This window comes from Culex pipiens, chromosome 3 (genome assembly GCF_016801865.2).
Source record: "Culex pipiens pallens isolate TS chromosome 3, TS_CPP_V2, whole genome shotgun sequence".
NCBI lineage: Eukaryota > Metazoa > Arthropoda > Insecta > Diptera > Culicidae > Culex > Culex pipiens.
The window spans coordinates 36,607,534-36,624,217 of NC_068939.1; the positions used below are offsets into that span (position 1 = coordinate 36,607,534).

The 16,684-nt window shown below is 35.4% G+C and overlaps 2 protein-coding genes across 5 annotated transcripts in view; one reads left to right on the plus strand and one right to left on the minus strand.

The window, feature by feature from the left end:
- Positions 1-300: 300 nt before the first annotated feature.
- LOC120415800 (shematrin-like protein 1) lies at positions 301-4,895 on the plus strand. 2 transcript variants are annotated; one of them, XM_039577425.2, is made up of 3 exons: positions 301-460; positions 4,047-4,308; positions 4,375-4,895. In XM_039577425.2, exons 1-3 carry the CDS (start codon positions 443-445, stop codon positions 4,428-4,430), a joined length of 336 nt encoding a protein of 111 aa, XP_039433359.1. In that variant the 5' UTR covers positions 301-442; the 3' UTR covers positions 4,431-4,895. The 2 variants fall into 2 exon arrangements, with proteins under 2 accessions (XP_039433359.1, XP_039433360.1); XM_039577426.2 differs by having other exon boundaries at positions 4,047-4,305.
- Positions 4,896-14,236: 9,341 nt separating this feature from the next.
- LOC120415771 (unconventional myosin-Va) overlaps positions 14,237-16,684 on the minus strand; it is a 49,396-nt gene continuing 46,948 nt past the window's right edge. For all 3 annotated transcript variants that reach the window (XM_039577388.2, XM_039577389.2, XM_039577387.2), the window contains 3 exons: positions 16,308-16,680; positions 15,983-16,246; positions 14,237-15,920 (listed from right to left, as the gene is read on the minus strand). In XM_039577388.2, the coding sequence (XP_039433322.1) occupies positions 15,687-15,920; positions 15,983-16,246; positions 16,308-16,680 (871 nt within the window). In that variant the 3' untranslated portion in view covers positions 14,237-15,686. The remainder of the gene's footprint in view (positions 15,921-15,982; positions 16,247-16,307; positions 16,681-16,684) is intronic.

The following is a 16,684-nucleotide window of genomic DNA, read 5'->3' on the forward strand; positions in this document are numbered from 1 at the left end:
TCTCTAAAACAAGCCAAATGACATTGAAAAATGTGCCATCGGCCAATCTGACCAACAAAAAGGGGAGGGAGAGGGTGGTCACCCCACCCCTCCCTAATCAAATCATCGTGCTGTCTCTTCTTCTTCTGCTGCTTCCCAAGACATGTGGGACGACGCACTTAGAACTCGGAAACCTATAGTCTCTCGTCTCTCCTCCCTGCGCTGCGCCGCCGCCGACTAAGCTACTATTATCTTGCAACTTTTTTCTCCGTCCCTCTCTAATAGTTAGTATCGACTCAGTGCTGGGCGCTGCAACTAGCGTTGACTATATAAACGGCCGGAAAACTTCTTATCGGCAGTCAGTTCTCCACGGTGTCTTCTCAGCTCCAAACAAAAACTTCTAAGCTCTCGTCCAGCACCCTAGCTGTGATCCAGCAACAACAACAAAACTAAAGGCAAAACAATGGCATCGTTCAAAGCAGTGAGTGTCCTGGTAACAGATATTCAAAGGATTACAGTGAAAAAAAATGTGTTTAATAGTAAAAAAGGAAACGAGTAAATTTTTCTGGAGAAGTTCGTCGTTTGTTGCATCGACGAAAGCGTTGAAGTCTTTTTAGTGATTTAGTGGGTTTGTGTGTGGGGTAGTGAGATTTTCAGCAAAACAGAAAAAAGTGCAAAAATATTTTTTGTTAACAAACATTTGAGCTGAGAATGTATTAAATAACTATCAATTTAAAAGGGTTGAGGCAGGAAGTTCAAGGAATGTTGCCATTTCCTAACTTCCTAACCAAAATTGATGAAATATCAGTAAAAATGTAAAGTTAAACTCAGCAATAAGCCAAAGTTCACTTCATTAAAAAGTTTGTGAGAAATTTCGATTTGAAGTTAAAATTAAAAGATTCACTATACAGTTACCATTAAAGTTAGAGTGTTGAGGCATAATTACAGTCATGCGACTGCTAAAAAGACCAAAGCATGTAAGAAATCGTGAAATACATATCGTAAAAATTTATGTCTATTTCCAATTAATCACACAAAATTGAAAATTTATAAAGAGTTCTATATGAAAGAAAATGGAAAAATAATCGTTTTAGCCATGTTTTTATTTAAATTGACTTTTTTAATGTTGGTTCAAATATTTTTCAAAGTTTTTGTAACCAAAAAAATACTTCATTCCAAATTTCATGCCTGACCTACAAAAAAACTGCGAAAAGTATCACAAATTGCTTCATAAATCATTACAGTTGAATTACTATCGAATATTTGCGTAAAGCAATTAAGGTATGACTTTTTTTTCTCCAAAACTTTTTTTTTTGTGGTTCCAAAATTCAAAAAATATAAAAAGATAAAAAATTCTTAATTTGATTGAAAAAGACATGAATAAGCATTATGCAATGTATTCTGAAAACAATGGCTATCGAATTTTCAAGTATGTATTTACAAGGAAATATCTATTTTAGTATTTTTTTTGTCCCCTGATTTATTTATTAGGGAATATTTTGAGGAGGAAAAAACTTTCAAATAAAATTTGCAATGACCAAAATTAATTTTCTTCAAATCTTTTTTCCTTTTTTTAAAGTTATGATTGCAAATCAACAGTACGGGTGTATTATCTATCTTCTAACATTGTTTTTATTTATTTAAATTTCAGAAATTGTATTTTGTCCCAATCCTTCGATCAGAGTCGAGGAAAAAAATCTTTTTATATAATTTTTTGCATCGGTCTGATATACTTTTTTTGTAGTGATTTTTTTTGAAATAATATTTTTTTCCTCTTTTTCGAAATAATTTGAAGCAGAAGGAAAATGGAAAAAAAAATATTTTTTCTAATAAATGATTATATTTTTTAAGTTTTTGTCGGCCCGAAAAATCAGGAAGCAAATAAAATTTTCGAAAATCTTCAAAATTTTAATAAAATGTTAAGTGCAATCATCTGAAATCAATTTAAAATGCGCTCCCCTGAGTTTAGAACCATTTCCATCATGTTTTGGATCATAAAAAACGCTCGAATTTAAAAAAAATACAGTCCCGCTTGAAAGTTTTGTTTTCGCTAAAATTGTTTGAGCTAGTCTAAAACACATTTTAACTACTTTTTTTTTATTGAAGTGTTAAAACTATGCCTTGTTATTTAATTTTTAATCTTTTTGCCCACTTCCTCGAACCCAGCCAGAGCCAAAGGCTTAACTTAATTTGTTAAAATAATTGGCGTGCAAAATTCCCAAATTTCATAAAAATTGTAACTATTTGTGTCGTAAAAATCGAACTTTTTTTTTGCTTTATTTATCAATATTTTGGCATTTTCTTTAGGCAATATTTGAATGTTGAGACAACAGATTGAATAATTGGCGTTAATTGTTTGGAAAAAAGAATTGGTTCTTATTATTAATTTTTATTCACAGTAAACCTTTAATAAAATTTGGAATTGCCATGCAAAAAAAATTAAGTAATGCTAGAAGTTTTATCATCATTTTGTTCAACATTTTTTAAAAAAATATTCATAATCACAATAAGAGTTATGAAACTATATTTAAAAACTTTATTTAGAAAACGTAGACACTTAAGATTTTAAATTATTAATTAAATTTGTATTTTTTCCTTGACGAACGGAAGTTGTGATTTTTGTTAGTTATTAAACAGATTATTATTTTCAGTAAAGCATTCTGAAAGAATATGTAGTTAAATGTAGTTAAAGCCCCAATCGATTTCTTGTATTCAATACTGATTGTATAAATTGGGAGAGGTCCAACATGCAAGTAAAATTAATTTAAAGCTTGCCACATTTTGAGAGAAAAATTACCAATAAGGTTTGAACGGTGAATATCAATCAAAGTCTGGAAAACCGTGCTGAACTAATACCCCAAGTAACATTTTAGGCTTTATCATAGCTGTTACAACCGCTATAAAACCCAACTGAAACCAACATTAAACCCATTAAGTCGTAAAAAGATCCTCAGAACCCCGTTAAACCCCTCTTAAAACCCAATGCTGAAATTTGTATGACCCAATTTCACCCCCCAGACTCAATGTCACCCCTGATGACGGTCATTAAAGTAATTTGAAAGCATATTTCTCGCAATTGGTTACTCAAATTCAGCTGCGGTTGAAATATGATTGTAAAAATATGGGGGAGATAGAGCCAAAAAAATCAGCTCGCTTCATCAAAAATAATTCTTTGGAAAAAAATGTTCAACTTATTATTTATCTTCTATCGCTATGCTAATTATGTCCGAAATTCAGCCTAAATGTGTGTTTTTATCAAATTTAATAATGCTTTTATATTTTTTTCTGCCAAGATGGCGGTCAATCATGGCACTTGACAGCTACAACAACCTTGGTTTTAAAGAATCATGCGATAAAACCGTTTGGCATGGCATTGTCATCTGGTTTTTAAGACTCTCTTAAAACATTCATAAAACGTTATTGAAAGCCAGTTGGCTGTTATTTTCACCAGGTTTTATGTCCAAGGCATAAAACCTTGTTAGAACCTAATAATTAGCTTTTGCTAATTGGTTTCGGGGAATGCCAAAATAAAGCTACTAAGCCATCAATATGCTACCATAAAACCGTAATAAAACTTGGTGGTGGCTAGTTGGTTTAAAAATGTTACTTGGGACCTACAAGAGTTATCGATATAACTGCTAGCATACCCAAGTAACATTTTTTCCAGGAGTTCTACAAGAGCTCTTCAAGATAGCTACAGCATAGCAGTTTGAACCGCGGTAGGATAAAATTCTCTTCAAAACTTCTCTAGGAGTTTGGAAGAATACTTGAAGAGAGTTTTATCCTACCGCGGTCCAAACTGCTATGCTGTAGCTATCTTGAAGAGCTCTTGTAGAACTCGTGGAAAAAAAAATGTTACTTGGGTAATTATAATTAAACATATAATCAATGTGTTTAGCGTTTAGGTCCGAGAATGCATCAGTTGATACTTTCATGAGTAACCTAAAGCCACCTTAATCATTAAACCTAAGATTTTGAAACAGTTTTAGTTTGATTTCAGTACTATTTTACAATACCGAATAAAAAAAAATAAAAGAAATTTAATAATTTCTCCAATTCTTTCTCAGACCATCCTGTTCGCCGTGGTCGCGCTGTTCGCGCTGGTGTCCGCCATCCCCGCGCCCCAGCAGCCCGGTGCGGCGCGACAGCCGATCGCTCCCCGGCCTGCGGGTGCCGCCCCGGGTGCGGGCAGCGCCGCCGATGACCTCGAGGCGGGCTCCGAGGACAAGGACCTGCAGGGCGCTTCCTCGTACGGTTACGGATACTACGGAGGCTACCCGGGAGGCTACTACGGCGGCTACCCTTACGGATACAGCTACGGATGGGGTCGTGAGTTCGAGACCTGTTGGCGGGGCCCGGCGATATTTCAAACTTGCCCTTTTGTCTCTCTTACAGGCTACCCATACGGCGGATACCGTTACGGAGGACTGTACGGAGGATACTGGTACTAAGTGATGGCTACGACGCACGATTTCCCACCCTGCTCCTCCAACCCCCGGCCCTTCCCGTTTCTTCCATCCCATACTTGACTCAACGCGCACCCCACCCCGGACCTCCGGAACCCAGAGTTCGCCAAGTCAACGGAGAGCGAACTCTGGCGTAGAAGCTAGCGATCCAAAGGATTTGCGGATATTCCCCTGTCCCGTGCTATTTTGTTTATTGTTTACTTGTTCGATAATACCAAATCGGAAGTGGTGTCCTCTCCGTCCAAGCAGGCGGGCCACGTGCAGTTCTTGGCTTGTCAAGAAGACACGTGTCCGCGCGCTGGTGATGGGTGGAGAAGGACAACTTTCCTGTTTGCTGTGTACCCTTATTTTGTTTTGTATTCAAAATGCTGCCGAATTTACGAGAAAATGACAAAAAAAAAGCTTTTGTATATATCTTCTGTATTTTCTAATAAAATGTGCTACCTTAAATTTGATTTGTTTTTATTTTTGGGAAAGTGTCATCCGAATTGAAACCTCCAGAGAATCTTATTTATATAATACTTTTATTTGCTTTAAATATAAATACTTTTACTTTGCTCATTTTGTTATTGTTCCGTTTGACTATTGGTACACTTTTACACTTTTGTTTTTCTAACCGAAATTGCTTGTAAGTAACGATATGCACTAATCTCCTATAAATATGAAGCGCGCGTGATAATTCAAACTAATTTCATTCCGTTAAAATATTCGCTCTCCTGGCAATTAAAAACAACGGTTTTTCTAGCGAAAACGCTGATTCCGATCGAGACCCCCCCCTATCGTTAAGCACGCGACCCGCGCCTTATTCATAAGTGCCATCATTAACGTCATCGAGCGCATTATCTAGGTTCAGCTAATATTGAGTAAAAATGCACTTTATAACGATCGCTAATTGGACTCTCGAGAAAAACGGTAAAACCTGTGGGAATAAGCGGCTTTTCTCTGGTCGTCATTTAGGGCAGATGCAGTCACGTGAGTTGCGTAAAATTAATGCAATTTTTTCTTCCAGTTTAATTCAGTAATGCAGCTGATAATGAACAATTGATCGCGCCTTGGGACCGGATGTGAACCATTTATCGGGAAAACGGGAGCAACTTAATTGGTGGGATCTGATTCTGTGGCGTTTTTTTGTGGAATGTTTTGTATCGATCGATTTGTAAAAGATTTGTTCAAATTATACCGGTGCATATTTAAGTAATTACAGGCACAGCCGCATCCTGTTTGAATACTTGAAAATTACGCTTAGTAGCGATATGACAAACAAAGCTGGACATTAGGGTGCCCAGAAAAAAAATTCCCTCTACTCCACAAGCGGAAAACTGTTTATTGGGTTATTTCAAGCATCTGTGCAAATTTTGAGTGAAATTGGTTGAGATTAACACATTGATACCCGAGCCTAAAGCTGGCGAAAAAAATGTTCTACAAAGTTGTAGAGCATTAAATTTCCAATGAGAATCTCACTTTTGGGAATTTTCGGATGGAAGTAGCAATCTGTGCAGACAAAACCGAAAAAAGTTGGGGTTTTCATACATTTTTTCGATTTTCCCATACAAACTTCACCTTTGAGCAGGGTTGCCAGGTTGCCGGATAAATCTGGGAATGCCAGATTTTTCAAGTGTCAGCCAGAATAAAGATTTACCCTTCTCTGTGCCAGATATTGACAGATTTTGCCAGATTGTTCACCGTTTGCCCATTTTTAACAAATTTTTGATTAAAATAAACGTATTTAATTAAAAATCAAATAAAAATAGAACATGTTTTTCAAAAAGAAGATGTAAACAAAAAATTTTTGAGGTCATAAAATAAGTTAAACCATCTGAATTCTACAAATTTCCCTATTTTTTTTCAAAAATAGTCGTTGTCAAATAACACATCATTAAAGATATGCTAAAAAACTATTTTGGAAAGAAAATTAAAAAAAAACGAAACTTTAAAAAATCCGTGAACTTTTTCAACCAACGCTATCTTAGACACAATTTCTTGAAATATTCGTGAAATTGTCTGATATTTCGATAACTGTACTCAAAATGACATGTGATAAAAAAAAAAAATCGCGATTATTTGACAAAATTGTACATATTGCGTCGCTTAAATTTTCAAGATTTCGTAGTTTTGGTAAAAAAAAGTTGTTCGAAAACCCAGATTTATTCTAAAAAATAAAATCATGGAAATCTTTTGGGGGCCATCCATAAACCACGTGGACACTTTAGGGGGGGGGCATGGCGATTGTCCACGATCCATAGAAAAAAGATTTTTTTGTATGTACAATTGTCTACGAAGGGGAGGGGGGGGGGGGGGTAACAGATTCCCAAAAAAGTGTCCACGTGGTTTATGGATGGTCCCTTGATGAAAATCCACAATTTGTTTTAGATGCTATGTAAAATTTTTCGAAGAACATAGGCTCTTTGATACCGAGATTACCGAAACAGCATTTCTAGATTTATTTTTGAAAAGGTCCTATAAACCAAATTTTATTTTTTTTTGCTTTTTGGGTATTTTAAAAACCGCCTTGAGTCAGGGGTATTCAAAAACACCCAAAAAGCAAAAAATAAAAATTTGGTTTATTGAACCTTTTCAAAAAAAAAAACTCTGGATTTTAAGTTTCCATACGATCCTACGTTCGAATGTTAAGTTAGATTTTTATAACTTCAAAAAAACAATTTTCCTTAAAAGCCTAATTTATTACCTTTCATTTGGGTCCTAAAGAGCTGAAATAGCGCGATGTTGTAATTGCGTAAAATATGTGTGTGTTTTTTTGTTTTTAACGGTGATTTTACTAAACACATGAATGTTTGACATAACATTCCATTTTAGAAGCGTTTTTCGAAATTGCAAAAAATGTTGTAAGCAACTCGTTGCAAAACTTGATTTTTTCAGCATTTTTCGTAATTACCCAACTTAGTAAACCCCGTTGGATAAATGTACGACTCGTGCTGAAAAAATCTTCTTTTTGCAACTACTATTTTTTTTCAAAACACGGGTCTGGTTATTTTCTGGATACAAAAATGTTATGTGAAATTCGAAAAATCATTGTCGATCGATTTGGTGTCTTCGGTAATGTTGTAGTGATTACACGAAAAATGATGCATGGATTTTTGTTGCTGAATTTTAAATTTCCGAAAACTACAATTTTTATTTATTTTTAATTTGTTGATATGTCTTCCAGAAAGGGCAAAAAATATTTGACTAAGTTATCTTTTTATATAAAAATTTTTCCAAAAAATCTAAAAATGCACTGCAAAATCAAATTTTCAATCAAAATGTACTGAAGTAGAATTATGATAAAGTGCACCGTTTTGAAGTTATAACCATGTTTAGGTAACTTTTTTACACATTTTAAAAAAAGTTTACAAACTACAAAAATATTTTCCAACAGCTGCAAAAATTCCCTACATTTTGATTTTTTTTTTGAACTGAGAAGGGTGGGATGCTGCTGCTTTCTTCTTCCTCTTTTCCTGCTCCTAGAGGTAGGCCTTGCGCGCGACGCATCCGCGGTAATTGCCGGTATGGTTGCCGTCACAGTTGGCGCACTTAATGCGCGCCTTGGTTTGCTCTGCCTTGTCCATTGAGTTTTTGGAGTGAAACCACCTGTTTACCCAAAAACCATCTAACGCCTTAGTCCGTCGCAGATCTTGGATTTTGACGGTGCCGCGGTCGAAGTACAAATGAGATATTTTTTGTGAGATTTATTCAATCAAATATGAGCAGTTAAAGACAAAATATTAAAAATAAAAATTTCTGTGACTTTTAATTCATTCAAATTAATTCAAAAAATGTAACTGTTGAAAATGAACTAATCTTTAGATATCTTTAAGTGAAATTTGCGTTCTGATAAAAATGGAAAGCAAATGTAAATCACAGGGTATTTTGAAAATCAAACCTGCGATGTCTATACTTTAACTTATTTCGTATTTACACTTTAAATAGGAAAGAAAATTGCAATCTTTCTGTAAACATCTAAAATGTGAGCATTGACAATAACTTCAAAATAATGGTGCAAATAGGAGGGGGGAATGAAGTTCTTAAACATCAGCCAAGGAAGGAATGGAACGCAAAAGGTTGAGAAACACTGCTCTAAGTGATAAGTTTGGTCCCTGATCACAAATCCGAGGTTCATTTATCGATATCTCGTGACGATGGGGCGTTACGGCCCCTTTCATTTTTCACAACAATCGTCCAAAGGGTGATTTCATGCAAAATTAGCTAAACTTTCCGAAAAAATACCTTTAAACGCACACGATTGAGTTTCAGGGGTTAAAAATTCGAAAAACAACAACATTTTCAATATATAAAAAATGTAAGGTTATTAAAGTAAATACATAACTTTATTGAACTTAGCAAAAATTTCACAACAGCTTATTGTTTTAACTATGGGAATTTATCAAATCGTTTCTTTGATTTCGTCTTTTGAAAATTGTGGTATGGTGATAGAAATACTACAGAATACAATAATTTTTAGCTAAATTTCAACATTAGAAACTTTATCTCAGCAACCAGTAGTACAAAAAAAAATTAAGGCAAATTTGCAAGAATCTTTTCGATACTGAAATAAGCCAGATGGGTTCCATCTGTCCCATTTAAACGCGTGTAATGAAAGGCCGTAAGAGCAATGTCGTACCGTTCCCTTCAAATGTTGCTCCAGAAATCATATTTTTTTTCGAAAAACTCTTTTGTAAAATTCTGATAACCTATTATGTCTATAAATAAAAAAAATAATGTTTTTTTTCTGTTAATGTAACATTGTTACACTCTAAAAATAACCATGCAAAATTTGAAAAAAAACACGAAATTTTAAAATGAAAAAAATTATAATTTTGAAATGAATAAATGACCCATCTGGCTTATTTTAGAATCGAAAAGTTTCTTGCAAATTTGCCTTAAATATTTTTTTTGCAATTCCGTCATGAAACTACTTACTTTTCCTGTCATTCTTGAGCGACGAAATAACCTACTTTTCTGTACCAAAAATAACAGAATCGAATAGCAACACTTTTCAAAATAAATGCTGAAAAGTTCTACTTTTCAGTACTCAAATGGGTGCTGAAAAGTTGAACTTTTCAGCACTTGTTTCGAAAAGTAACACTTCCCAACATTTTTTTGATTTAAACGATTTATTGACAAAATACATGAAAATTTGACATAAAATTTCACTCAGTGTGTGTTTTTTGGAATTGCAAAAAATGTTGTATGGAACTCGTTGCAAAACTTGATTTTTTCAACACTGTTCGTATTTATCCAACTCGGTGAACCTCGTTGGATAAATGTACGCCTAGTGCTGAAAAAATCCTCTTTTTGCAACTTGTTGCATAAACTACTATTGTACTACTGGTTGCTGAGATGCAGCTTCTAATGTTGAAATTTAGCTTAAAATGATTGTTTTCTGTAGTATTTATATCACCAGACCTCAATTTTCAAAAGACGAAATCAAAGAAACGATTTGATAAATTTCCAAAGTTAAAAAAATAAGCTAGATTTTTAGTTTTTTTTAAATATAAATATTGAAAAATTATTGAAATTTGAAAATGCATGATTATCAATCAAGAAAATAATTAAGTCTTTAAACAGTCATTATAACTAGAAATTTGGAAATTCAAAAAGCAAAAAAAGATAAAATTTATTTTTGAAACCAATAGGCAACAACAGTACCAACGAAATCCCTAGACACCTATGTATTTTTTTCAAAATTTTGAGCTGAGATATCACTTATCCAAAATCATCAGCCGCTTCTCCCCTTACCGCGATCAGTAAGTTCCCTCACGTCCACCGTAAATCGGACATTTTTATGGTAATGCATAGTACGCGCCTCCACGTCGTCGTCGTCGGCCGATTTGCATGTTACATTTTCGCAACAATCTAATCACTCGGAACCGACAGCGTCCCACACTTGGAAGACGACGACACGGGTTTAAGGCGACCTACGAGCTTCTTGACGGATTGTTGGCTGATTCCGAGACACCAGAGACTGTTTACCCAACTGTGTGTGCTTCTTCCCGGTCAGAAGGTTTGCGTACGATTAATTATTCATTATTCTTGTGCATCTTCTTTGCTTGCTTGTTACTTTTGCCGCCACTCAGTGACCATTTGTACTAATTAAGAATCTAATTTGAATATCACGGGCGAAAAAAAAAACAAACTAACGCACGATGTAGGGCCATTTTTCGCTTTAGGAAAACAACAGACGTTTCATTGCCACGCCGCGCCAGTGCAACTTAATTAGTTCGAGAGCCCCATTGAAATAAGCTGGGAATGCGAATGCGCGCGCCCATGAATGAGTTGCTTACGTTTGTGATATTGGGTACAAAGTGATGCACTCTCTCTACTGTGTGAGAGGCCTTCCCGGGTGTGTGTGTGATCTGTTTCTGCGTAAGGTTGGACTGATTAATGTTTGTTTGTTTGTTTCCGATGATAAATATGGTTTTCAGCAGTGTATTTGCGTACTCGTCAATAATTACGATGCAAGGTGAAAGTATCAAGGTTCGACAGATCAAATTATAATTTCTGAATCTGATGTTAGAAAAGACGTCAAAAATAGATCTCCCCGAAAGCCGAAACTAGATTGAAATTGTATGATGTGAGTTGGACTAAACTTTTTGAAGAATTTCCCTACGTCCTCAGATGTTGATTTCCACACAAACTTTCGAAAAAAAAACACTCTCCCATGCTGATTTTTTAATTAACCCTTTCCGGCCTGATGGGTCATATATGACTAAAAAATCAAAATTTTCTAAAGTAGCCTATAATTTTCGTATGGTCCTCAGGATCATTTTCCAATCACTACATATTTTTTTTAAATTCAGGCCTGAAAGGATTAAATTCAAATTGCACATTATTCTGGAAACCTCCCAGCTTATTTTGAGAATGTGCAGTCGGTGTAAAATTTTACCCAAGCCACAAAAAAAAAACAACAAAAAGAATACGGTTTTGTAAGTGTGGTTTCAAAAGAACTGGTTCTTTTGAAATTGATCAATTTGCGGTGACAATTGAAAAAAAAATCAAGGTCGTTTACGATAAAATTATAGAGGTTCGATAACGATAGTTCTATCGTTATCGTTATTCCTATAATTCTATCGGCGATAATTTTATCGACGATAACGGACATATCTTATATGCAATATATTTCTAAAATTGACAAAATCCAACCAAATTATGTTGAATTTGCATGCATTTTTTATGTTTAAGAATTTCTTGAATGAAATACTAAAATTTTCAGAAACTACCGTATTTTCTCGAAAATACTTAATTTTTTATAATTCGCAATAAGGCTTTCTAATCAGAAATTTACCAACACATTCATAGTATGTTTACATTACAGCTGGAGGTTTGTTTGCATCAGGTTTCCTATCTCTTTCCAGCAAAAGTTTTTTTTTGTCAGGCGACTTCTAGCTGGTTTTTTTTTACTGACCGTCCGATATGTCAGCCAACATACTTCGCAGGGCTGTGACAGCTCGAGCTCGATCATTGTTTGCATCAGGACACTGTGACGTGAAGGTCGTCATTTTTGGGTTAAATTATATTTTTTCAGTGGGCCTAGAAAGCCTTGTATGGGTATCAAACGATTCGAAATTATGCATGCATTTTCACTGTTTTAGAGTTTTATGAAAGAAATACTAAAATTATTACAAAATACCGAAAAAAAGGATAAAATTTTAAGGGCCTAATATCGAAAGGGACCTAATAAATATAATTTTATGAAAAAATACCTATTTACTGAGGAGCTTTAAGGATAAAGGGTTGGTGGAGAAGACGATTACACGCGAACTGCTCGGGGTTATTACGGTATTTTTTTGAAAACTAGGGCATTTCATACTTTAAAAGAACAGTGAAAATACATAAACAATTTCGCTTCGCTTGGTATTCATCATGTAAATTTAAAAAAAATAATTATTTTCGAAAAATACGGTATTTTGCGAAAATTTGAGTATTTACAAATATATCTAATAAAAGTTATAAGCACACAAAATTTCGCTTTGTTTGATACCCATTGCAAACTATGAAAATTTGAATATTTTCAAAAAAATATGGTATTTTGTGAAAATTTAAGTATTTCATTTAAAAAAATCTAAAACAATGAAAATGCATGCAAAATTTCAAATCGTTTGATACCCATATTGTGATTTATAAAAAAAATAGTGTTTTCGAGAAAATACGGGATATTGTGAAAATTTGAGTTTTTCATTCAAAAATTTTAAAACAGTAGAAACATATTGCGAAACATAAAAATTTGAGTATTTTCGAGAAAATACGATATTTTGTGAAAATTTTAGTATTTCATTAAAAACTCTAAAACAAAGAAAATGCAGGTAAAATTTCGCTTCTATTGATACCCAAATTGAAAAATTATGAAAATTTAAGTACATTCAAAAAATACGATATTTTATGAAAATTAAGTATATCAATCAAAAAACTTTAAACCAGTGAAAAAGCAGGTAAAATTTCGTTTCGTTTGATACCCATGTTGCAAATCATGAAAATTTGAGTATTTTCAAAAAAATATGGTATTTGAGAAAATTTTAGTATTTCATTCAAAAAACTCTAAAACAGTGAAAATGCATGCAAAATTTCTAATCGTTTGATACCCATATTGCGATTTATAAAAAAATAGTGTTTTCGAGAAAATACGGGATATTGTGAAAATTTCAGTATTTCATTCAAAAATTGTAAAACAGTAGAAACACGTGCAAAATTTCGAATCGTTGGATACCCATATTGCGAATAATAAAAATTTGAGTATTTTCGAGAAAATACGGTATTTTGTGAAAATTTAAGTATTTCATTCAAAAACTCTAAAACAGTGAAAAAGCAGATAATATTTCGCTTCGTTTGATACCCATATTGCAAATTATGAAAATTTTAGTTATAAAAAAAGATATTTTGTGAAAATTTAAGTATTTATGCTATGAAACTTCCTACATTGTCAAAAAATATATTTTAAGCGGATGCAGTAAAAATTTAACATGATATTGATGGATTAAGTTAATTTAAGCAAAAATTTAAAAATGAGTTATCGTCCGTTGTTGGCGATAACATTATCGCCGATAGAATTATCAAAATTATGATAACGATGACGATAGATTACACAGTTCAACAAAAAATCAAATGTTTCTTGTCTCTGAGACGAGTATATGTGTTCCTAGTAGAATTTTGCCTGCTGAATCCGAATCCGGGTCCAGAATTGCTCCAAATGGTCCCAATTTTGAGATACACCCGTTTGAAATGTTAGTTTAGGCCAAAATTTGCTACTTTGTCGACTATTTTACAAAAGAACTATTGAATAAACAACTAAACCAATACGTGTATCTTAAAGTTCACGTTTTCCCCTTTCTGAAACACCCCTGGTTTTTAAAATTTGATTGTTTTTACGCATATTTATAGCCATTTTAAAAATAAAATTTGACTTGCATGCAAGTTGGAAATACTTGAATGAGAACCAATTGAAAATCATGGAATCATGGAATCAAGAGCAGTAATTAAAAATTTTATGAAATTAGCTGGAACTGAAACCGTCTTGAGCAATTCTGTAGAATTTCGCAGTTTGACTTTTCACTCTTTTTTTAAAATTTGTATGAAACTTTGTCCATTGATTCCTTAGTTACAAATAAGCCGTTTTTCATCATTACTTTCCTCATACAAGTCTCCATACAAATTTGGGAGCTGCCCACAGAAAAGGGCTGAGAAAAAAATCTTAAATCTGTATCTCAAGAAATATTGTCCGTTTCTTTCGAAGGTACACGCCGCGCGGCATTTCAGAATGTGCCGCAGACACTGTTGCCAACGATTTTCTGCACTTTTGGTGCAATTGAAAACATTTCCGGCAACAATGCCATGCAATTCGAAGAAGAAGATCAACAAAAACAAAACGCACAGTATGGGATTTGACAGCGCGCATTTGCCGAAAGTGCGGCGCGTCGTTTCGAGGCTGGTATGCCGCGTGTCTTTTTCGGGAATACGCGCAATACATTTTCTGATCGATTTGATGTCTTCGGTCAATTTGCAAGCTATGACTTCCTAAAATTTTACATTTTTTGAAAACTAATGCATATCAACTGAACTAGTGTAGAGCAATTTTTCATTTTATTTTAATTACGGCCGTAGATGATTACAATTTGTCAAGTGGAAAAATTGGTTAGCTAATGCTGTCAACAAAATAATGATTTTTCCAATGCTCGATCATACGGAATTTATCTCGAAATTTACTAAAAACAAATCCACTAACTAGAAGAGAAGCTTTTTGTGGTAATTTCTGAACATTTGATTTCACTAACATTCCTGTCCCATTTCCCCGAGATCTATAAACTGACATGGCGGGCGCCGTTGGTGGCCAGTACTCGCTTTGAAAACCTTTGTTTTTTTTGCTCGAAATTATATGTTAATGTTGGGAACTATAATACTGGTTAGTAAGGGACTTTCTCATCACATCATCGTTATTGAACCGTTACGCCCAATTCGTGTTGGAACTTGTTTTTTTCGCCAATGTTTGTATATTTGGTAAATACACTACTTTCGTTTATTTTCTCTTTACTCACTGCTAGTAAGTACAACAATTTCTATCACGATAAATGCTAGTATGGAGTGGTTTCTTCGTTTATATATATATCTGCTAAATTTTACTATCCATCAATAGGTACTTTGCTTTCGCGTTAAACGATTATTGAGAGTGCTGCTTGCTTTTGCTTCAGTTGGAATGCCCTAACATGATATATATAATATTGGTAATATAACGATTTTTATCATCTCTCTGTGTCAGGTTCAATAAATAATCTCCTTCTTATTGCTGGAGTTCCCTCTTCTGATTCGCCAACAGTTCTAAATATTCACACGCGAGGCGAGGGCAAATATAACTCAACAATATATTACAGTGTACAATCTTTGACCGCGGGGGTGGCAGCGATCTGCTTGGCAGACTACACCCCTTACCCCTTCGCGAAAAAAAACTAATAAATGCACTTAAAGTTTACACTCTTTACGGAAAAGGCAGAAACCGTTGATTTTGAATCGACTTGATTATTCAGTTTCCTAGTGATGAAGGCCAATTTTTCTTCAGCAAAAATACGTACGAAAGCAATCTCGTAGCAAAAAGGTACGATTGATTTCTGTTTGGAACTTGAAGTTTTTTTTAAGGTTTGTAAATAGATGCTCGCTCTCTGTCTGCTTTCTAACAACGCGTCTCTCACTCTATTAGTTCCCCTCCAACGCAAAATATAAACAACAAACAGTGGAACGTGGTACTTACCCGAGCCCCGCCTAGATCTTCGTGATCAACCCGCCCAGGTTGAGGTCGTCCGGGATGTCGACCTCTTCCAGGTTCACCTCGCTGTACTTGTACACCACGACCAGCGGGCTGACGATCTCCTCGTCCATCATGTACGTGTCGGCTTCGCTCTGCTGCGAGCGCTCGTTCAGCTGCTTCGTCAGCTTCTCGATGAAGATCGGCTTGATTTCGTTCTCGCAGTCGTCCGTCGTGTACGATTTGATGATCTGTAAAATGATTTTTTTGAATTGTTGTCGGGTTCTACAACAAATTAAATTTTGAAACAAACCTTCAAGATCTGCGCCGTCGTGAGGCACGTGCTCAGCTCGAGCAGCGTCTGGACGTCCTCTTCGGTTTTGCGAGCTTGGAGGATGCGGGAGATTTGAATCAGTGGCTCCAGCGGTTTCACCACGTCCGGGTCCATCGACATGGTGCGCACCCAGCTCTCCAGACAGCCCACGTTGTAGCGGATCTTCATGCCCGTCTTCCACATGCAGAGATCACCGCGCAGCATTAGACTGTTGACGGCCACCGCGCAGATGTAGTACATTAGCTGGAAAAAGGAAAGAAGTTCAGAAGACGAGTTGATCAACAGTAGCAATCATCAAACTCACCTGCTTGCAGATCTGCTCGATGTAGTAATTCTCCATGCCGAAGCTGCTCAGGTGCTTGTAGAAGATGTCCAGCTGCTGGACGAGCGTCTTGGGCTCGCGGTTCTGCTCGGGCGACATGTCCAGCGACATTGTCCGGCCGCGGCTCTTTCCTCGCGAAGTTTCGTCGTGGTCGAGGATGGCCGGCACGATGAACTGTTTGATCGATTCCTGCACCTGCCGCAGCAGCACGCCGTGCATCAGGATGATCGTCTCGTGGATCACCTGCCGGTACTCGGACAGGTCAAAGTTCTTCAGCTGCTGCTGGTTCTGCGGCTCGGTGTTGTACTGCATGTACTCCGGGTAGCCGCCAAACTGCTTCAGCAGGTTGTGTAACCTGA

Excerpts from the sequence above, each read along its gene's own strand:
- LOC120415800 (XM_039577425.2), top strand. Across the intron at positions 4,309-4,374 it reads ATACAGCTACGGATGGGGTC|GCTACCCATACGGCGGATAC; the intron begins GTGAGTTCGAGA and ends TCTCTCTTACAG.